A 19,999-nucleotide genomic window follows, 5' to 3' on the forward strand; every position below is an offset into this window, starting at 1 on the left:
GTGACCCAAGCACTTGGGAGGCAGAGGCAGAAGGATCAGCACGCGCTTGAAAACAGCTTGGTCTGTGTGAATTCCGGGCCAGCCATGACTGTATAATATAGTCAAAAACCAACACAATAAAAAGACAGCGTAGGGAAGCACTGAGGAGAGGTGGCCTCGTGATATGACTTCTTCAGCATCAACACCTGCTAGGAGGTGACAGGGATGGAGTGTTCCGAAGGTAGGCAGGGAGGCTGCTAGTGGTTAGCCTTTACCCCGGACACTATACAGAGCCATGAGCATTTGGATTGTCAGCCCTGCAAAGAATGCCCACGGAAAACATGTGGGACTCTGTAAGGGTCGAGACTTAATAGGGCCACCAGGAAGCCACTGCTAAAACCCACCTGAGTAGCAGAACCTGCTCCAGGGCCACCAAGGGTGTGAACAGCCTGAGCAAGGCCAGCTCTGGATGGCTTGGTTTGAGGACACTGCTGCTTTTGTGCCCCTTTTCTGAATCAAGTAAGATGTCATTGATTGCAGGACAGCATCGTTATGTCCACTGGTCCCCCACCACTCTCCAGGCCCGAGTTTTCCCTTTCTGTAATGAGTGGGTTTTGATTTTATGTGTATATGCAAGTGTGCATGCACCTCTGTGCATGTGTGGGAGGCTGGAGGCCAACTTCAGGTGTCATTCATTCCTTGGGGTGTTGTCCACCTTTTTTTTTTTTTTTTTTTGAGACAGGGTTTCTCTGTGTAGCGCTGGAGCCTGTCCTGGATCTCACTCTGTATGTAGACCAGGCTGGCCTTGAACTCACAGAGATCCACCTGTCCCTGCCTTCCAAGTGCTGGGATTAAAGGCGTGTGCCACCACTGCCCGGCATGTCCACCTCTTTTTAAAGACAGGCTCTCATTATGTAGATCAGGCTGGCCTTCAACTCACAAGTGATCCATTTGCTTCTGTCTCCCAAGCACACACTCAGGCTTTTTAATACGGGCTCTGGGGATTGAACAAGTCTTCATACATGCTAGGCAAACACTCTACCATCGTAGCAATGTCCCTAGTCCTTATGCTTTCGTTTTGATTTTCAGATATAGGATCTCATATATTCCAGGCTGGCCTAGAACTCATTCTGTAACAGCTGAGGATAAACCTGAGCCTCTGATCTCCTGCCTTTACTTCTGGAGTGCTGAGATCACACATGTGTGCTGTCAAGTTGAGTTTCCTTGGTGTGGGGATCAAACGTGGCTTTGTGCATGCTAAGTGATCACTGCACTGAGCTGTATCCCCAGTCCCAGTCCCATCTGCTTTTAGAGGTACAGCTTCACTGTGTATTCCAGACTGGCCTTGAATTTGCAGCAATCCTCCTGTCTCCTAAGTGCTAGGACTGCAGGTGTGTGCCACTACACCTGCCTTGATAAGAGTGGCTCTGGCTTATCACTCTATGAATTGGCCGGGAGCCAAGCTGCTCTGTTGCCACTGCCCCCTGGGTGCTGAGATTAAAGGCACCACCATGCCCTTCATGAATTCTTACATTGGATTCTCAGGGGTCTCTGAGGTCTCCTGAGCACACCTGGACCCTGGCCAAGTGCACTGACTTTCCTTGAAAGTTCTGGATGACCTTGGTGGTGGTGGGAGCAAAGATTCAAACATCAAAAGTTCCAGAGCATCCAGGGCTATGGAGACCCTGTTTCATACAACAAAGAAGAGACAGACAAGTTGTAGCACTGAACATCCACCAGCAGCCCAGCTGCCACTATGATGGCTGGACCATGTCACTCAGGTGGTTAAACACCATTCTGGATATTTTTGGTGAAGGTGTTTTTTCGAATGGAATTAAATTTAAATTAGGAGAGTTTGAGTACAGCAGACTCCCTCTGGATCATGAGTAGCCTCATCTAATCAGCTTAAGGTCTTAATATAAAAAAGCCTGACCTCTCCTGGAGCAAGAAGAAATTTGCCAGTAGTCAACCTGTGAAACAAACGGCAGCTCTTCTCTGGGTCTTGGCTGTCATCTACGCTAAGACTTCTCAAACTCCAATAATCCCAACAGCCAATCCTTTAAGATAAAACAACAGCTCGGGGGCCGGAGAGATGGTTCAGTGGTTAAGAGCGCTGGCTGCTCTTCTAGAGGACCTGGGTTCAATTCCCAGGATCCACATGGCAGCTCAAACTGTCTGTAAGTCCCATTCCAGGGGCATCCTCAAACACATATACATGCACATAAAATAAAAATAAATAAACCTTAAAAAAAAAAGGATAAAACAGCCGAGATTGGCATGACAGCACAAACCTGTGATCTCAGCATTTGAGAGGCGGAGGCAGGAAGGTGAGGAATTCAAGGCCATCCTCAGATATGTGGTGAGTTCTGGGACAGCCCAGGTTACAAAATGCCAAAAATATGAAAGAAAACAAAACCAAACACACACACATACATACTAATAGACATGTACATAATCCTGCTGGTTCTGCTCTCTGGAGAACCCTGATGAATACTGACATTAACCAAAGTAGCAAATACCATTATAATATATGCATACATTAAAGTACTTTATAGCCACAGAAGAGAACTGGAGATTCTTTATTTTCTCTCTCTCTCTCTCTCTCTCTCTCTCTCTCTCTCTCTCTCTCTCTCTCTCTCTCTCACACACACACACACACACACACACACACACACACACACACACACACACACCTCCAACATAAATAAAAATACTGGAGTTTTTTGTTGTTGTTGTTTGTTTTTTTGTTTGGGAGACAGTCTCTCTGTGTAGCCCTGGCTGTCCTGGGACTCATTATGTAGACCAGGCTGGCCTCAAACTCACAGAGGCATTATCTGCCTGCCTCTGCCTCCAGAGTTTGGGGATTGAAGGTGTGAGTAAGCAGGCCTGGCTCAATAAAAATACTTGTAATATGCAATTACAATTAAAAAACAGCGGTGGACATCTGCAATCCAGGTCTGTAATCCCAGCATGCGCTACGCTGAGGCAGGAGAATTTCAAGTTTCAGAGCATCCAGGGCTATACAGAAAGACCTTGTGCCACACAACAAGGAAGAGACGAACAAGTTGCAGCACTCCACATCCACCAGCAGGAAACTGGTTAGATAAATCGTGTGAGAGAAACAGAGGCTGAGGCAGCTCTTACTTTTAATAAGGAGAGATTCCCATGTTAACTGGAAAAAAGACAAAGTATGCTGGTGTATACGGCATAAAACCATGCCAGGTTTTGTGAAATGCTGGAGAATAAATCCAGGCTTTATGCATGTTAGGCAAACACTTTACCAGTTGAGCTATACCATAACCTCTCCCGTCCCCGTGCCCCTCTTTAAGATTTATTTCATTTGTATGGAGAGAGAATGTGTGTGTGTGTTCGAATGTATGTATGTATGTATACGGCTTCTGTCTGTGTGAGAAGATCCAAAGGCTACGCACTGATTCAAATGCATGAAATAGCTCCAGAACACAGAACAAACTAACAGATCCCCTCTGGTGAGAACGAGTAGCTGAGAGAAGAGGTTGGAAGGAGACCCCATACCTACTCAAACCTATTCTGCTGGGAGGATGGCTCAGCAGGTAAGGGGCCTGGATACCAACCTGATGACCTCGTTCCATCCCAGGACCTGCTTGGAAGGAGAGATCCCACTCCTGAAGGCTGTCTTCTGACTTCACAAGCACCCGGACATGACTTCGCCCACTCCACATAAATAAAGAAATGTGAACACACTAATAACAAGCCTTTTATGGGCTGGGGATGTAGCCGTGTTGGTAGAGTGCTTGCGTAACTTCAGCAAGCTCTGGTTTGATCGCTCCAAACGATATGGCTTGGAGTATACCTATAATCCCAGCATTCACTTGGGAGGGTAAGGTAGGAGGATTGCCATGAGTTTGAGGCAGGCCTGAGTACACAGTGAGTACCAAGCCGTCCAGAAATGCATTAACTGTATCCTATCTCAACAAGTTAGCATTCTCTTTTTGGTAAAGGCCCTAATCATGAGATTAGATGTGGTTCAAAGTTGGATTTTAAAGGGATATTCAAGAAATCAGGTTAAAGACTTATTTTTATTATATGTAATTACGTGTGTGTGTGTGTGTGTGTGTGTGTGTGTGTGTACATTAGTGCCAGGTACCCATGGAGGCCAGAGGTATTAAATTCCCTGGAGCTGGAATTACAGAGCGTTGTAAGTCACCATGTGGGTGCTGGGAACCAAACCCAGGTCCTCTGCTTAAGCACCCAGTGCTCTTAACGGCTAAGGCATTTCTCTAGCCCTTGCTTTATTTTTTTAATTTTTTTTTTTTTTAAATTCGAGGCCAGCTTGGTCTATAGAGCGAGTTCCAAGATAGCCAGGACAACCCAGAGAAACCATGTCTTGAAAAACTACCACCACCACCACCACCACCACCACCCACCAAAAAACCCCAACACCAAACTTAAGTGTGCATGAGTGTGTAAGGGTATGTATGGGTCAGAGGACAACCGTGGGAATCTGTTTCTCCTTCTACCACGTGGGTCCTGGGGACTGAACTAAGGTTAGGCATTGGGGTAGGTGCATTTATCTGTTTATCCATCTCTCACCGGCCCTGGCTCTATTTATTTTATTTTATTTTGAGACAAGGGCTCATGTAGCCCAGGCTGATCACCATGCCAGGTTTTGTGAAATGCTGGAGAATAAATCCAGGCTTTATGCATGTTAGGCAAACACTTTACCAATTGAGCTATACCATAACCTCTCCCCGTCCCCCTCTTTAAGATTTATTTCATTTGTATGGAGAGAGAGTGTACGTGTGTTCGAATGTGTGTCTGCCCTTGGATGTCAGAAGGTGTGAGGTGCTGGTTACAAGTCCTTGTAATCCTCCAGCCATGGGTGCAGAGAACAGCAACGTGGTCTTCTCAAAGAGCAGGAAGCACTCTTAACCACAGGGCCATCAATCAATCTAGCTAGTCCCTATGGCTGGCTTGGCTTGACACAGGATCTCACTTTGTTGCCGTGGCTGACTTCTAACTTTTGGTGATCTTCCTATCTCTGCCCTCTCAGTGCCAGGGTTACAGGTCTACGCCACTATAATAGCTTGGATGACTCCTAAACCTGTGGAGAAAGATATTTAGTAGATTCAGGTCTTTTCTTTAGAAACTGTTTTTCTTTTAATTTACCATTTAACCAAAAGGTGGTTGGGCATTTGGAACCAAAACAATGTAGGATGGCCTCAAAAGGCTTACCTCCTCATAACACAAAACAAGAAGGATAAAAGCAGAGATTACGACAGGGTCTTGTCTCAGTTCTCTCCAGAGAAGACCAAGCACAGGCTTCCACACAGAGGACTCAGCAAACACTGGCTGGAGATGCCCCTCCCCCCCCAAATACAGTGTGAAATAGGAAGGACCTCTCCAGACAAGCCGGCCTCTTCCTCAGCCACAGACAAGCACTCAACCTTTTGACTGAAGGAACCGTTTGTTTACTGTTCAGTAGGAGGTGACAATGCCCCCCAAAAGAAAGAAAACAACCCTAGATGTGACAGCTGTTGGAGCATCTAGGTGTGAAACTCATCCCAGGAGATGGGAAGTGGCGGTTCCTATGAGGAGCTTACAGAGAAGTCAAGCAGGACTCCTCAAGTGCTGGGCCCTGTTTTTTCAGAAACTGCACCTGGGCTCCCAAGGTGGCGGGCCCCTGCAGCAGCCATTACGGGAGAGGCAGGAGAAGGGAACAAGGTCAGCTGAGACACTCCATGCTTGCTCTGACTCGCTCCATCTCATGCAGGAAGCTGTAGAACTGAGGCAAGGTTAACTCTGGAGAGAGAAAATTCAATCTGAGGTGAGTACTCCAACGCCACAGAACCACCCAGGAAATCCATTTCTACTTCCAATTACTGTATTTATGTGACGGGGAGACCACCCAGGGCCTTGTGTACACAGTGCTTCATCCCTAGGCTGACATACATCTCAGCAGCTCTCTCTTTTTGTGGTGCTGGGAATCAAACCCCAGCCTATAGCACGCTAGGCAAGGGCTCCACTGAGCTATATGCAGCTCCGGGGCTCCTGATCTATAATCCATCAGAATAAGGAACCTACAGTCTTGACCATGCAAGGGCCTCAGCTCTAAAACACAAACGGTGTCCTGCAGAAGCATGGAGGGGTTCACAGGGATCTCCTTTGGGATATTCAGGGATGCCCACAAGAGATTCCTGCCCCCAGTCCTTCCATTCCAGTTACCCCCCACCCCAGCACATCCTTTCCCTCCCATTCAGGGTGTGCAGCCTCCCGACAGCTTCGTAACGGCCCTGGCACTATGCCTCACTCGAGGGAGGGAGTGGATGGCTGCTCTAGAGCTTGGTGATAACCTTGTCTGAGAGGCAGGCTGCGTCAGGCAGACTTCACCAGCCCAGGTGACCAAAGAAAGAAGTGGAAAGCTCCAACACGGAGTTACAGACTCACCTATATACACGTTTTCAGTTTGTTTCCCTTTCTTAACCACCAACTTTAACTAAAAGGAAAGGGGAAGGGGGAGAAAAAGAAAAAACAAACTTACACATTAAAATGAAGGCCCAGCAAGATGGCTCAGTGGTAAAGTGTTTATATCCACAAGCCTGATGACCTGGGTCTGGTCCCTGGAACCCAGACCAAGGTGGAAGGAGACCAGCTCCACGGAGTTGTCCTCTGATCTCCACAGCCATGTTGTGCATTTGCACCCCACCCTTTTCCCTCCAGATAAAAATGAGCCGGGGGTGGATGGGTGGGGGGCGTATGCCTTTAATCCCAGCACTAGGGAGTAGAGGCAGGCAGATCTCTGTGAGTTCGAGGCCAGCCTGGGCTACAGAGTGAGATCTAGGACAGGCTCCAAAGCTACACAGAGAAACCTTGTCTCGAACAATAAAAAACAAACAAAAATAGTAATAATAAAATGAAAAAATTTAAATGACAGCTGAGAAGAGAAATTCCTCTGAGCCTTTTCACCTAACTAAACCTTAAAGCTCCCCAGCGTCTGAAGGAGACTCAGTACGCACTTCCCCTCTGGGCCACATCCCAACCCCACCATAGGCTTCTAATTTAGGAGTCACAGCAAATGGACTGAACTACCCCATTCCAAAAGTTCTCAACAGTCCCCCTGAAGCAACTGAACTTTATGACTAACACCAAGACATGCCCATCCGAAGGCAGGCACATGATCCTATCTTTGGCCAATCGCACTGCTCTGAGACACAGGCACTTCAGGGGGACATCACTTGAGAGGACACCAAACCTGTGGTGGTTTGGATGAAAATGGCCACCACAGGCTCATATATTTGAATGTTTAGTCACCAGAGATCGGAACTCTGATAGGATTAGGATTAGGAGGTGTGGTCTTGTTGGAGGAAGTGTGTGACTTTAAGGTTTCAAGAGCCCATGCTAGGTCCAGGCTGTCTCTCTTCCTGTTGCCTCTGGATCAGGATGTACAACAGCCATCTACTTCTCTAGTAGCATGCCTGCCTGCATGCTGTCATGATGATAATGGACTAAGCTTCCAAAACTGTAAGCAAGCCCCCAATTAAATGTTGTTCTTTATAAGAGTTACCATGGTCATGGTATCTCTTCACAGCAGTAGAACATTGACTAAGATAAAACTCAATGCAGCTTTAATTAAAAAAAAAAAAAAAAAAAAAAAAATTGAGGGGCTGGAGAGATGGCTCAGCGGTTAAGAGCACCGACTGCTCTTCCAGAGGTCCTGAGTTCAATTCCCAGCAACCACATGGTGGCTCACAACCATCTGTAATGAGATCTGGCGCCCTCTTCTGTATACATAATAAATAAATAAATCTTTAAAAAAAATAAATATAAAAAAAAAATTGAGACAGGGCCTCATTTAAAAAAAAATACTTATTTTATGTGCATTGGTGTTTTGCCTGCATGTCTGTGTGAGGATGCCAGATCCCCTGGAACTAGAGTTACAGACAGCTGTGAGCTGCCACGCGGGTGCTGGGGATTGAACCCAGGTCCTCTGGAAGTGCAACTAGTGCTCTTAACCACCAAGCCATCTCTCCAAGCCCCTGGCCTTGAGCTTTAGATGTCTGAACCTCCTGAGTGTGGGGATTACAGGCCTGTGCCACCAAGCCCAGCTTTTAATAACTTTTAATCAGGTTGAAATCCTCCCCATTGCCACTGACCACAGACTTACCTGTAAAAATATGCTTCCCACTTTCTCTAATTCACTGCTTCCAGATGTCACTGTGACAAAGAAAAGAATACTAAGTGACCAACTTCTTCTAAAGAGCTCAATATAGCAGGTTATCTGGGGCGCCCATGCCGGGGTGAACATGAGGCAGCAGGATGGTACCAGGGATGGAGGTGGTACCAGGGATGAAGGCCGTCAGCTGGCCGGCCCCCACTGAAGTCTGAGATCACAAGAACAAGTCTTCCCCACCCAGGCTCTCAAAAGTCTGCAGTCCAGGCCTATCACAGCTGAACACGTGACCAGGAATGGATGCATCTAGTTACCTCCAAATCGCCACTCCATATCAATCAGCTGGTTAATCATCAGGGTCTGGCCTATGGCCCACTGTGCAAGGGTTGGGGCATTCTGCTTCCACTGGAAGAAAAGCAAAGGCCAATGTCATCAGAGTGGGGACCATCAGTCCCTATCCCCCTGCTCCCAGCATAGCAGTGCTCAGGGCCCAATAAGGAGGGAAGAGAGCAGAACCCAGGGCTGAGTCTACATGCATGCACGTGTCCAAGACGTGGCAGGAACACGATCTGCCAACAGGGCATCCTGAAGTCCAGGTGACCTTGAATTGCTATATACTGGAGGAGGGCCTTGAGGCCCACTCCCAGTGCTGGGATTAAAGGCATGTACCACTATACCCAGTTGAAAATTTTCCTCCCAAGATTTAATCCAATTGGAACAACAATGGCATTAACATTTGGTCAAGCCAAAGGAATGAAATTAGGGCTGCCCTAAGCAGAGCTGGTTGACAGCTGCAGGTGTACCACTCCTGTGGAGCTGACGGAGCAAGAATGGGATGGTTTTGTCTTGCTCAGCATTTTTCCCCCTTTCCTTTCCTTTTCTTTTCAGGAAATAAAAGCCAGGATCTTAACCTTGATTAACAGAATTATACCTTTTCAGAAAAGTAAGTGGCTTTCTCCTCACTAAGACCTGTAAGAGAACAGAAAGATGATTAACATAACAAAGAGCTGGGAGGCCCTCCCCCTCCTCCTCCGCAGGCAACCCACCTAGAGTCAGGAGATCAGTCCGCACCTGCTCTGCAGCCAGGCCCCTCTTCAATGCACCTTTAAGCATAAAGTGTAAATGAGAGCACGGGTCAGGAAGAAGCATTTGTTGGACCCAAACTACATGGCACAGGAGACAAAGCAACATGCTTCAGGAAGGTCTCCAGTGGCTGGAGACAAAGTGCCGCCCTGATACCACCGCGGGGCAGGGCACACACCTGTTCGCTGCACAGTGGAGTCAGTCAACCTTGGAGATGCTGGACTGAGCTGGGCCCACAGAAAAGACTGGGTGTGGGACAGGCCAGCGGAGGGAAGAGTGAGCAAGGCTACAGTCATGGAGCTCCACCGCAGCCTGGCACAGAGTTCAGTTAAAACTGGAGTGCAGCTAGGCCTGGTGGCACAGGCTTAATCCCAGCACTTGGGAGGTTGAGACAGGCGGATCTCTGTGAGTTCGAGGCCAGCCTGGGCTACAGCGAGAGTTCCAGGACAGCCAGGGCTACAGAGAGAAACCCTGTCACAAACAAACAAAAGCTGAGTGGGGCTTGCAGATGTACCTCAGTTGACTTCCTGAAGCTGTGGGGGCTGGGACTGAACTTGGGTCCTCTGGAAGAGTAGCAAGGACACTCTTAACTGCTGACAATCCTCCTGCCTCAGCTTCCCCAATGCTGGCCATCATGTCAGTGGTTCCTGTATGCATGTCGATCCATGGCAAGTTCCTATCACAGGCCTTCCCAGTTCCCCCTGCTGGGAACAGTCTTCCCTAATCTGTATGGGGCTCATCAGGGGCCTCCGTATATCTCAAACATTTAGAAAGGACCCCTGACAGTGCACTTAAAAAAAATGGCCTTGTGGGGGCTGGAGAGGGCTCTTGCAGAGGACCTGAGTTCAGTTCCCAGAACCCGTGTGGGGTGACCCACACCCCCCCTGTAACTCTGGCCCCAGTTGGATCCAGTGGCTTTGGCCTGGGAGGGCATCTGCACTCATGTGTATATTACCCTTTCCACCCACCAGACACGCATAAATAGATAGAACTAAAAAAAACAAAAAGCATTGTGGAGTGACAGTACAGCTCAGTGGTGGATGGCTTGTCTAGCATGGCCCTCAAAAAAAAAAAAAAAAGAAAGAAAGAAAGAAAAGAAACACACACACACATATACACCCATAAAACAAACAAATGAACTAAACAACAATAACAAGAAAAATTAAAGTTTTTTGTTTTGTTTCTTTTGAGACAGTCTTAGGTAGTCCAGGATGGCTGCAAACTTGCCCTGTAGCTGAGGAAGAGGATGTCCTTGATCTTCTGATCCTCCTGTCCCTACCTCCTGAATGCTGGGATGATAGGCATGTGCCAACTTTTTTTTTTTAATGTGAGAGGGGTAGAATTGTAGGATTGTGAGCCATATTCCATTATTATTGTTATTATTATTATTATCATCATTATTATTATTGACAGGGTCTCATGTAGCCCTGGCCAGCCTAGAACTTACTACTAGACCAGGCTGGCCTCAGACTCACAGATCCGCCTGCCTCTGCCTCCCGAGTGCTGGGATTAAAGGTGTGCGCCACCATACCCAGTTTCCTTCTTCTTTCTCTTTTGTACATGCACACACATACTGTTGTGCTTTCTGAGAGTCTTATGTAGCCTAGGCTAGCCTCAAACCTGCTATGTAGATTAGCATGACCTTACACTCCTGATCCTTCTGCATCCACCTCTCAGATGTTAGAATTAAAGGTATTAGCACTGTTCTTGTACTTTTTTCTATTATAAACACAAATGTTACTTGGTTTTGCTTAGGGCTAACAAATATTATATGTAAATGGCTTACATACCAGAGGGTCCCCAGGGGCAGTTCTTTGTGCTCTCGACCATCCTGATGGGCCGTCTTGGTGAGCAGTACCAGGCGATGCCCTAGCAGGGGTGGACACAGCATGCTAAGCTCTAGGGACCAAAGGGTAGGCTTTCCACTCTGCCGCTACCTTCTGTAGGCAGGAGATATGGCTCCCTGAGGCCTCGGGGGCTTCTTTTTCAGCTATTTCCTTTGGTGATATCTAAACCAATGCCATTCTGGTAGTCAGGGGACAGGCCTGTGGTGGCCCTGTGGTGGCCTTATGTATGGAAGGCTTGGTGGAAACACCTGGTAGGGAGACTAGGTGGGAGAAGGTGGGAAGTAATCATAGGCTGGAACCACTCACCCTGGAGGCTGGCTAGCTGGATCCACCCTGTGAGACCCAGGGGGGAGCAAGGTGGCAGTCATATACACTGACAGAATACCTGCTGGGGATCAGCACTATGCTAGACATCGGGAGACATTAGTAAGCCACACAAACAATAGCGTCTGCCCCAGTGAGGCTTGTATTCCCTGAGCGACGGGTCATATTAGTAATGTAAGAAGTATGGAGACCACACAGAATACTGAGAGGTCAATGTGCCAGAGAAAAGGAGAAGTTGGCAGTCCTGGGGCCAAAGGCCAACTTCAGCCATCTATAGGAAAATAGTACTCCAATGTCTTAGGAATGTGGGAAATTTTGTGTGTTCTTTTCCCTCTTAGCAAAAATAAGAACAAGAAAGAAATCATAAACATAAACACACACACACACACACACACACACACACACACACACACACACACACGGAGAGAGAGAAACATATACAATCTGTGACCACTGTTTGGTGGGACACTCATTCTACCTGTCTACAGACAAAATATGTTGGGGAGTAGGGATGGGAAATCACTTTTTTGTTTGTTTTGGTTTTTTGAGACAGGGTTTCTCTGTGTAGCTTTGCGCCTTTCCTGGATCTCACTCTGTAGACCAGGCTGGCCTCAAACTCACAAAGATCTGCCTGCCTCTGCCTCCTGAATGCTGGGATTAAAGCCGTGCGCCACCACCACCCGGCGGGAAATGACTTTTTAATAGAAAATACAAATCAGGACTGGATCACCCCCAAGGACCAGACAGCTTGCTAGGGATAAGCAGCAGCTTAATAAGTCCCCAGACAAGACTGCACAGGCCAGAACCCGGAAGGGCAGCTTCTCCACCTACTTTGTTTTGTTTCCCCTGGTGCTGGAGACTGAACCCAGGGCCTGGTGCTCTGCCACATTGAACTGTTTATCATCAGCTCCTCTTTCTCCACCCTTCCCCCTCAGCTCCATTTCATCCCTGAAGAAGGCGACTCTATCAGAGGTGAAGAGCTTGGACTAAGGTCTCCATAGCGAGCAAACAAAGGGTGCAGAAAGCCCCACCCCTCAGCAGCCAAATAAATGCCGGCTGGGGCCTATCTGGACCCCGCTGAGCGGGAGAACAATGGCCATAAGCGAACACAATGCATCACACAAGGGGGAACCAAGAACACTGGCTGCAAGATTTCCTCTCAGATCGGATAATGGCCTGTGCTTATCTTTCACAGATAGATAACTAAGCATCCGGAATGAAATGCTGTCTGCTACTTGCTTTAAACAAATCCAGTTTGAAGAGCAGTGAGAAGTGAGGGGCAAGTGAAATAACTCCCGGAAGGGGTGAGTTGTTCCAGTGAGATGTTTTTAAGAACTACATAAAAGGCTAGGCATGGTGGTGCATGCCTTTAATCACAGCATTCTGGATGCTGAGGCAAGCAGCTCTCTAAGTTCCAGGCTAGCATGGACTATATAGCAAGGTCTAGGCCAGTCAAGGCTACACAGTGAGACCCTGTCTCAAAACCTCCCCAAATACCCCAAACTAACCAACCAACCAACAACAAAAAACTCATACGCTGGTATGATGTAATTCCAGTACTCAAGTAGTTGAGACAGGAGGTGAGTTAGATGCCAGTTTGTGCTGGAAATTGAAACCCTGTCTCAAAAGAAGAAATTGGACTCAGAAGGCAGAGGCAGGTGGATCTCTGTGAGTTTCAGAACAGCCTGCTCTACACAATAAGGTCCAGAACAGCCAGGGCTACAAAGTGAGGCCTTGTCTCAAAAATAAACAAAACAAAAAGATCAGAAAGCAAAAAATAATCACTTCTCCAAAGTTTTCACTTGACATTCTCTCTGCCCCACCGCCCAGCTAAGACTGGTTCCGTGGTTAACTATTTCACCGATACCAGTTAAAGAGCTGTGACATTTACCTCCTCACCCAGATTCCGCTCTAGAGTGCAGGCCCTGCGTGTCTGGCTCTTTACTGGATGCTGCTTGGATGACTCCCTAAGTAAAGGAAGGCTCAGGTAGCAGTAGCAGCGTCTCTATGGAGCTGCTGAGAGTCAACTCACCATTTGGAACCAGAAGGAGGCTTTTCACGATGCTTTTGAGGGGGCCAAGACTCATCTGATTGGTAGTGGCAAATTCCGAGAGCTGAGCCAGAAAGCGCTCCACCTGCAGAGAGGGGACAGCACAGACAGACCTTTACTTACCTTTTTAAGACTTTTTTATTTATGTGCATGAGTATTCTGCCTGCATGTATACTTCACGGGATTCATGAAACAGGAATTATAGAGGGTTGTGAGCTGCCACGTGGGTTCTGGGAACTGAATCCAGGTCCTTTGTAAAAGCAGCCAGCACCCAGACCTTCCTCTCTAAGTTCTCAGGCCTTTAGATCCATGTTGGCACAGAATGGTTTACTCACCTCTTTGGGCTCGGTTAGGAAATGGAAAAGCACTTCTGTCAGGGCTGAGAATTGCTGCAAAAGGACAACACAGAGCATCAGCACATTTCTGCTCCCTGATGCCCATCGCCCAGTGTGCTACCACCCAGTGTGCCCACAGCATCCAATGTCCCCACTCCAACTAGTGTGCCACACAACTGTAGGCTTTTGAGAGTGGATGGAATCAGATAGGCATGATGATCCATATTTACCTACTATTTTACTAGTTCTTGGAGTTCGTTTGTTTTTCAAGACAGGGTTTCTCTGTGTAGCTCGGGCTGTCCTAGAGCTTGCTCTGTAGACTAGGCTGCCCTCAAATTCACAGAGATCAGCCTGCCTCTGCCTTCCAAGTGCTGGGATTAAAGGAGTGCACCATCATTGGCTGGCAATTCTTTGAGAATTTGATACAGTGTGTTTCAATCATGGTCACCCCTTCCCCTTTATTTATTTATTTATTTATTTATTTATTTATTTATTTATTTATTTACTGTGGGGAGGTGGGAGGCAGTCAGAGGACACCTTTCAAGAGCTGGTTTTACCTTCCACTTTTTTGTGGCAGGGTTCTCTGTTTTTGTGTTTGAGACAGGGTCTCACTGTGTATCCCTGACCGGCCAGAAGCTCAATATGTACATTAAGCTGGCCTTAAACTCACAGAGACCTGCCTACCTCTGCCTTCTGAGTGTTGGGATTAAAGGCCAAATGTTTAATATAAGTAGTGTGTACAGGAGGGACTCAGAAAATATTGGTAGGCAAAACAGACGAAAAGAGAAATTCTTTGTTATCTTCACTTAAGATGTTATTGTTTGTGGTTTGGTTCTCGGTTTTGTTTTGAGAGAGGGTGTTACTGTGTGGTTTGTAGACCAAGGCCAGCCTGGTCTACATAGTGAGTTCCAGGCCGGTCAGGGCTCCACATAAACAAAACACTAATAATAAAAAATAATAATAAAATAAAAGTGTATAGCCAGACAGTGATGGCACATTCCTTTGATCCTAGGACTTGAGAGGCAGAGGCAGGTGAATCTCTGAGTTCCATAGAATAAGTTTCAGGGCAACAACAGATACATCGAGAAATCCTGTTTCAAAAACAAAAAAAAAAAAAAAAAACAAAAAAAAAAAAAAAAAAAAAAAAAAAAGAGAGAGAGAGAGAGAGAGACAGAAAGAGAAAAAAATTTAAATCAAATAAAAAAAACAATAAAGGTGTGTGCCATAATGACCACCTTTGAGGCAGGGTCTGTCTCCCCTGTTTTATCTACTGTGACTGTACACTCCCTGGGGGGCACCACACACCTATGTTTTGCAGCCTCGATAAGAAACACAGACTTCCCTAGCATTTCTTGATATAGCTTTTTGTCTTCACAGCATCTTAACTCCTGTTAAATGCACAGGAAGTCTGTGCTGTGTAAGTCTTCTGACACTGCTGCCCTGCCCAGGATTGCTCATCAGCTATCTCTACCTATCAAAAGCTTAACTATCATGGAAAGCAAACAGCGGAAGAGATGCTCAATGTTAGGGAAATGTCAGCCAGTGAAAGGAGATACCCCTTCATTTACCTAATCTGCAAATTCTGGGGACACAATCTTCCTAGAGGACGATGATGTCATACAGTACATCCAATGATATTTTAATGACAACCACAGCCCGGGAACCATGAATTCCACTGAGAAGAGTATGTGGTTCATACCTGTTCCATCCATGCTTACATAGAGCTGTCTCCCTGGAAAGTACTGTTCATATAAACAAACAACAGAAACTCAGCCAGGCAAGGTAGTGCATGCCTGCAATTGCATCCAGCACTTGGGGAAGCAGAGGCAGGAGGATCATGAATTTGAGGTTAGTGTAGGCTACATAGTTAAATGGTTTAATAAGAAAAAAACTAACTTTTTTTTTTTATGCTGGAGAACCCCACCCACCCCAGGGTTGGAGAGATGGCTCAGGGGCTAAGAGCACTGGCTGCTCTTCCAGAGGACTCAGGTTCAGATCCCAGCACCCACATGGTTCAAAACCATCCCTAACTTCAGTTCTAAGGCATCCTATGCTCTCTTCTGACCTCTGTGGGAACTAGGCATGCATGTGGTACACATGCATACATGCAGGCTAGGCACCCATACACATTAAAAAAAAAAAAAAAAAAAAAAAAAAAAAAAAAAGCAGGACCTGTTGGCACAGGTATGTAATCTCAGCTACTCAGGAGGCTGAGGAAGGATTCTAAATTCAAGGTCAGCTTGGGCAATTTATTGGGAATCAGACTGAAACAAACAAGGCCAGACATAGTGGTGCATCCTAGAATCCTAGCCCTGGAAGGCAGAGGGAGCAGGATTGCAATTTTTCTGCCTCAGTCTCTCAAGTGGTGGCAGGGCAGGCATGTACTAACAATAGATCTTATTTATTTTGAGTCAGGGTCTCACTATGTAACTCTTGCTGGCCTGAAATTCATTATGTAGAAGAGACTGGTTTTGAATTTTCAGAGATCGACTTGCCTCGGCCGGACTCCCCGAAAGCTGGGATTAAAGGTGAGCACTACTCTGCCCTGCATAGTTTTCAATTCCTAAGGGTGTGGGCGGTACATTTACAGGGGTGAAGGGTTATATATTTATCTATTTTGGCTTTTGACAGGTCTCATGTAGTTCAGGCTGGCCTTGAACAAGATATTTAGTGAAAGCTAGATCTGAACTCTGCTGCCACCTCCTAAATGCTGGTATTTGACAAGGGCCACTATCACCCGTCTATTCCGGGAGGAGGACGGGATGGTCCCAGGCACCTTGACTTGGCTGATTCCCGCAGTCTGGACAGGAGGTGGCATTCCGAGCGAGCTCTACTACAGGGACGGGGCCTCGAAAGCATGAACCATTCCTTTCCGGGACTGGAAAGGGGTGTGGTCACCGGTCCCGTCTGAGCCTCTTCCGGCTCAGGCCCAGAGCTCCATGCAGGCCTGGCCACACTGATAACCCACACCCGGCTTGCAGTGGACCTGCCCTCCCGAAAATGTTCAACCCGGGGCCCCTCGGAATCCCCCTCATTCCCAACTCTAGGAGCCTACAAATCTGGTTCCCAGGGGTCCCCACCTCCCGAGTGAGCCGGCCCACTCCTGAGCCCCTCCCACGCCCAGGCGAGGCCCACCTGCGCGCCCAGCTGGTTCAGCTGCTGCATGTCGCCGCGCACGGCCTCGGGCACCGGGTCCTGCGTGCAGTGCAGGCGGCCCATGGCGCCAGGAGCCCCGCAGCCCGGCAGCAGCGCTCGCTTCCTCCTCCCCGGCCTCGCTGCACTTCCGCAGCTGCACTTTCGCCACACTCTCAGCCACCGTTATCGGGACAGCGCACGCGCGGCCGCCGGGCTCCAGGAACCGCTCTGAGCATCCCGCAAGGATTCCCGATCTCTGCCTAGGTGACCCTGTATAAAGCGCTTGACCCATCTGAGCCTCAGTTTAACTGTATAATGTTATCTAGGGTGACTGCTGGGGTTTTCATCCTCCAAAATCTTTGAGCTCGGAGCTTGGCGCACAGGTATTCCTCAGTCAATGGCTGGTTGCTGTCCTTATCATCATTGTTGTTAAGCATTGGATAAATCTACCTATTAAATATATGTACCATTTCTCTCTCCTCTATGCATTGGGTGCTGGGGATTGGACCTGGGTCTTTGTATAGGCTTGGCAAGGGCTCTGCCACTGAGCAACATCAAAAAACCCCAGCAAATACTACATGCCTGCCAGAGGCTAGGCACTGATAACAGAGAAGGACATAGACCAGGTCACCGTATGTATCCCTTGAAGGGCCTATACCAGAGTGAAATAGTAGATCTGAAACTTGGACAGGCATTAGTGTCATCTGGAAAACTTGGCATAACTACCAATTGCTGGGCTCCACCCCGATCAAGCTTGGAGAGCAGTGGAATAATGTACATTTCTCACGAATTTCCTCACTCTCAAATTTGAGAAATTTCTCAAAATTTCTCACTTTGTGTGCCTATGATCCAGCTAAGGACTGTTGAGAGGCTGGGCAGGGTGGTCAGAAGGGTGAGATAGTGAAACTTACTTCAGCTATGATGGGGTAGGGGTCAAGCTCAGAGCACAAAGCCGGGCATGTTCACGTTCAGAACTCAGTTCCTGGCAGGGTGGGAAGACCCAAGCCTGGGTCATCTTAGTCCCAGAAGCTCTCCAGCTCCTGGGTGAGTGCTGACCTCATCCTCATTAGACAGGAGAAAATGGAGCATATTCCGTGGGTACTAGGACCTGTCCCCCAACCTAAGCAAGGGCTGCATCTGGCACTGAGTGTAGCCTGAGAGTACCCAGGAGCTACCTGGAAACCTGGGGTAGAATTGGCAGTCCTGGCCCAGGTTTTGGCTTCCACACTTCTCTGAAAAGTCCCTTTGGAAACATTGATGAAAGTCTTCTATCCAGAGACTAAGAATATTCAGGAGCGGTCAACTCACAGGGCACATGCGGCCAAGGACAGCTATGAATTGTCCCAACACAAAACTATAAGCTTACTTAAAACATCAAACTGGGCGTGGTGGTGTACAGCTTTAGTCCCAGCACTCCGGAGGCTAAGGCAGGCATTTCTCTGTAAGTTTGAGGCCAGCCTGATCTACACAGTAGGTTCCAGGCCAGACAGAGCTACATAAAGACCTTGTCTTGACAAAACAAAAACAAAAAAATGAATACACTTTTTTCCTTTTCTTTTCCTTTCTTTTGGGGGGGTGGGGTAGTTTTCTTTGGTAACTTAATGGTACAGTTCTCAAGCCTCAAGTGTGAACTTGTGGACTTGTAGATGACAATATCCTGTGGCAATGCCAAAGGGTGGGCATCCCTACAAGTTAGCCCTTCTTTCTTTTTCTCTTGCCCTTTGCCTGCCCCTGCCCCCACGATCAAGGGATGTAGCTGCCTGAGACTGTAGACTAGGGACCAGGCTAGCCTTGAGTTTGCAGTAGATTCTCATGTCTCCACCTCCTGAGGACAGGGATTACAGGCTGCCACGCCAGGCTTATGAGGAACTGTGGTGTGTGTGTGTGTGGGGGGGGGGGTTTAAGGCCCCATTCACGCTAGGTGAGCAACTCTCCCTATGGCCCTCCACCCCAGCTCCTATGATCAGTTTTTATGGATTGGAGGACCTTAAATAACCGAACACACAACATGTGTGAAGATACACTCCGAACTGTTGTCTAAACGGCCCTTCCCATTATTTCTTTTCTAACTTCTGTGGGCCTAGGAACAGAGCATTATTTCCATTTTAATGTTCATCACATTCTTGTCATTTTCACTTTTTTTTTTCCTTTCCTTTTGTTTTTGAGACAGGATCATTGTCTGGTGAGATGGCCTAGTGGGTAAAGATTCTGCCAAGCCTGAGGACCTGAGTTTGATTCTTAGGATATACAAGTGGAAGGAGAGAACCAGTTCCATAAGTTACACTCTGAGCTTCACACACAGAGATGAAAATAAATGAATGTAGCAAGTGACAGGGTCTCATGTAACCCAGGCTGACCTTGATCTTACTGTGCAGTTAAGGCTGGCCTTGAACTTCTGATTCTCCGGTCTTTATCTCCTGAGTGCTCTGATTATAGGTGAATGCTGCCATACTCTGTCTTTTTATTTTTTCATTTATCTTATTTTATATGTATGAGCATTCTGTGTGTGAGTATGTATGTGTACCACTTGTGCATCTGGTGCCTGAGAAGTCAGAAGAGGGCATTGGATTCCCCGAAACTAGAGTTATCGATGGGAAATATGGATGGTTATGAGCTATCAGGTAGCTTCTGGGAACCTAACTCAGGACCTTTTCAACAACAAGTGCTCTTAACTGCTGAGCCATCTCTCTAGCCCTTATCTAATTCTTTTTTTGAGACAGGGTCTCACAACATAGCCCTAACTAGCCTGGTATTCAATGGACTGACCTCAGAGGACTCAGGTCCATCCTCCTGCTGCCTCCTGACTGTTGAGATAGAGGTATGAACACGGCTCCTGCCTCTGCCTCCAGAGTGCTGATAGTATCAGCTGACGATACCATACCTAACTTTGCTTCCTTATTAAGAACTTTATTAAGAAACTTGCTGGGCAGAAATGGCTTACACCTTTGATCCCAGCATTCAGAAAGCAAAGGCAGGCAAATCTCTGAGTTTGAGGCCAGCCTGGTCTACAGTGTGAGTTCCAGGATAGCCAGGGATATACAAAGAGACCCTATCATGATAAACTAAAAACAGAAAAGGGAGGGCTCAGCGGATGAGA

The 19,999-nt window shown here is 47.4% G+C and overlaps 1 protein-coding gene across 2 annotated transcripts; it reads right to left on the reverse strand.

Moving 5' to 3' along the window:
- Positions 1 to 5,094: 5,094 nt before the first annotated feature.
- Positions 5,095 to 17,089, reverse strand: Commd7 (COMM domain containing 7). Of its 2 annotated transcripts, XM_006985462.3 has the most exons (9): positions 16,903 to 17,088; positions 13,768 to 13,821; positions 13,415 to 13,517; positions 9,175 to 9,231; positions 9,060 to 9,097; positions 8,443 to 8,533; positions 8,123 to 8,172; positions 6,406 to 6,454; positions 5,095 to 5,760 (listed from the first exon to the last, which is right to left on the reverse strand). In XM_006985462.3, the coding sequence occupies exons 1-9, from the start codon at positions 16,984 to 16,986 to the stop codon at positions 5,684 to 5,686; spliced, it is 603 nt and encodes a 200-aa protein (XP_006985524.2). In that variant the 5' UTR covers positions 16,987 to 17,088; the 3' UTR covers positions 5,095 to 5,683. The 2 variants fall into 2 exon arrangements, with proteins under 2 accessions (XP_006985524.2, XP_042132450.2); XM_042276516.2 differs by lacking the exons at positions 5,095 to 5,760; positions 6,406 to 6,454; positions 8,123 to 8,172; ... (1 more) ...; positions 9,060 to 9,097; positions 9,175 to 9,231 and adding an exon at positions 10,744 to 11,080 and having other exon boundaries at positions 16,903 to 17,089.
- Between the last annotated feature and the right edge of the window lie 2,910 nt (positions 17,090 to 19,999).

Source organism: Peromyscus maniculatus, chromosome 4 (assembly GCF_049852395.1).
Source record: "Peromyscus maniculatus bairdii isolate BWxNUB_F1_BW_parent chromosome 4, HU_Pman_BW_mat_3.1, whole genome shotgun sequence".
Classification (NCBI taxonomy): Eukaryota; Metazoa; Chordata; class Mammalia; order Rodentia; family Cricetidae; genus Peromyscus; species Peromyscus maniculatus.

Bases quoted from the DNA above. Each gene is read 5' to 3' on its own strand.
- Commd7 (XM_006985462.3), bottom strand. From the start codon at position 16,986: ATGGGCCGCCTGCACTGCACGCAGGACCCGGTGCCCGAGGCCGTGCGC. The intron at 13,518-13,767 runs GTGAGTAAACCA...CCCTCTCTGCAG, and splicing joins TCCTAACCGAGCCCAAAGAG to GTGGAGCGCTTTCTGGCTCA. The intron at 9,098-9,174 runs GTGGGTTGCCTG...GTTCTCTTACAG, and splicing joins GACTGATCTCCTGACTCTAG to GTCTTAGTGAGGAGAAAGCC.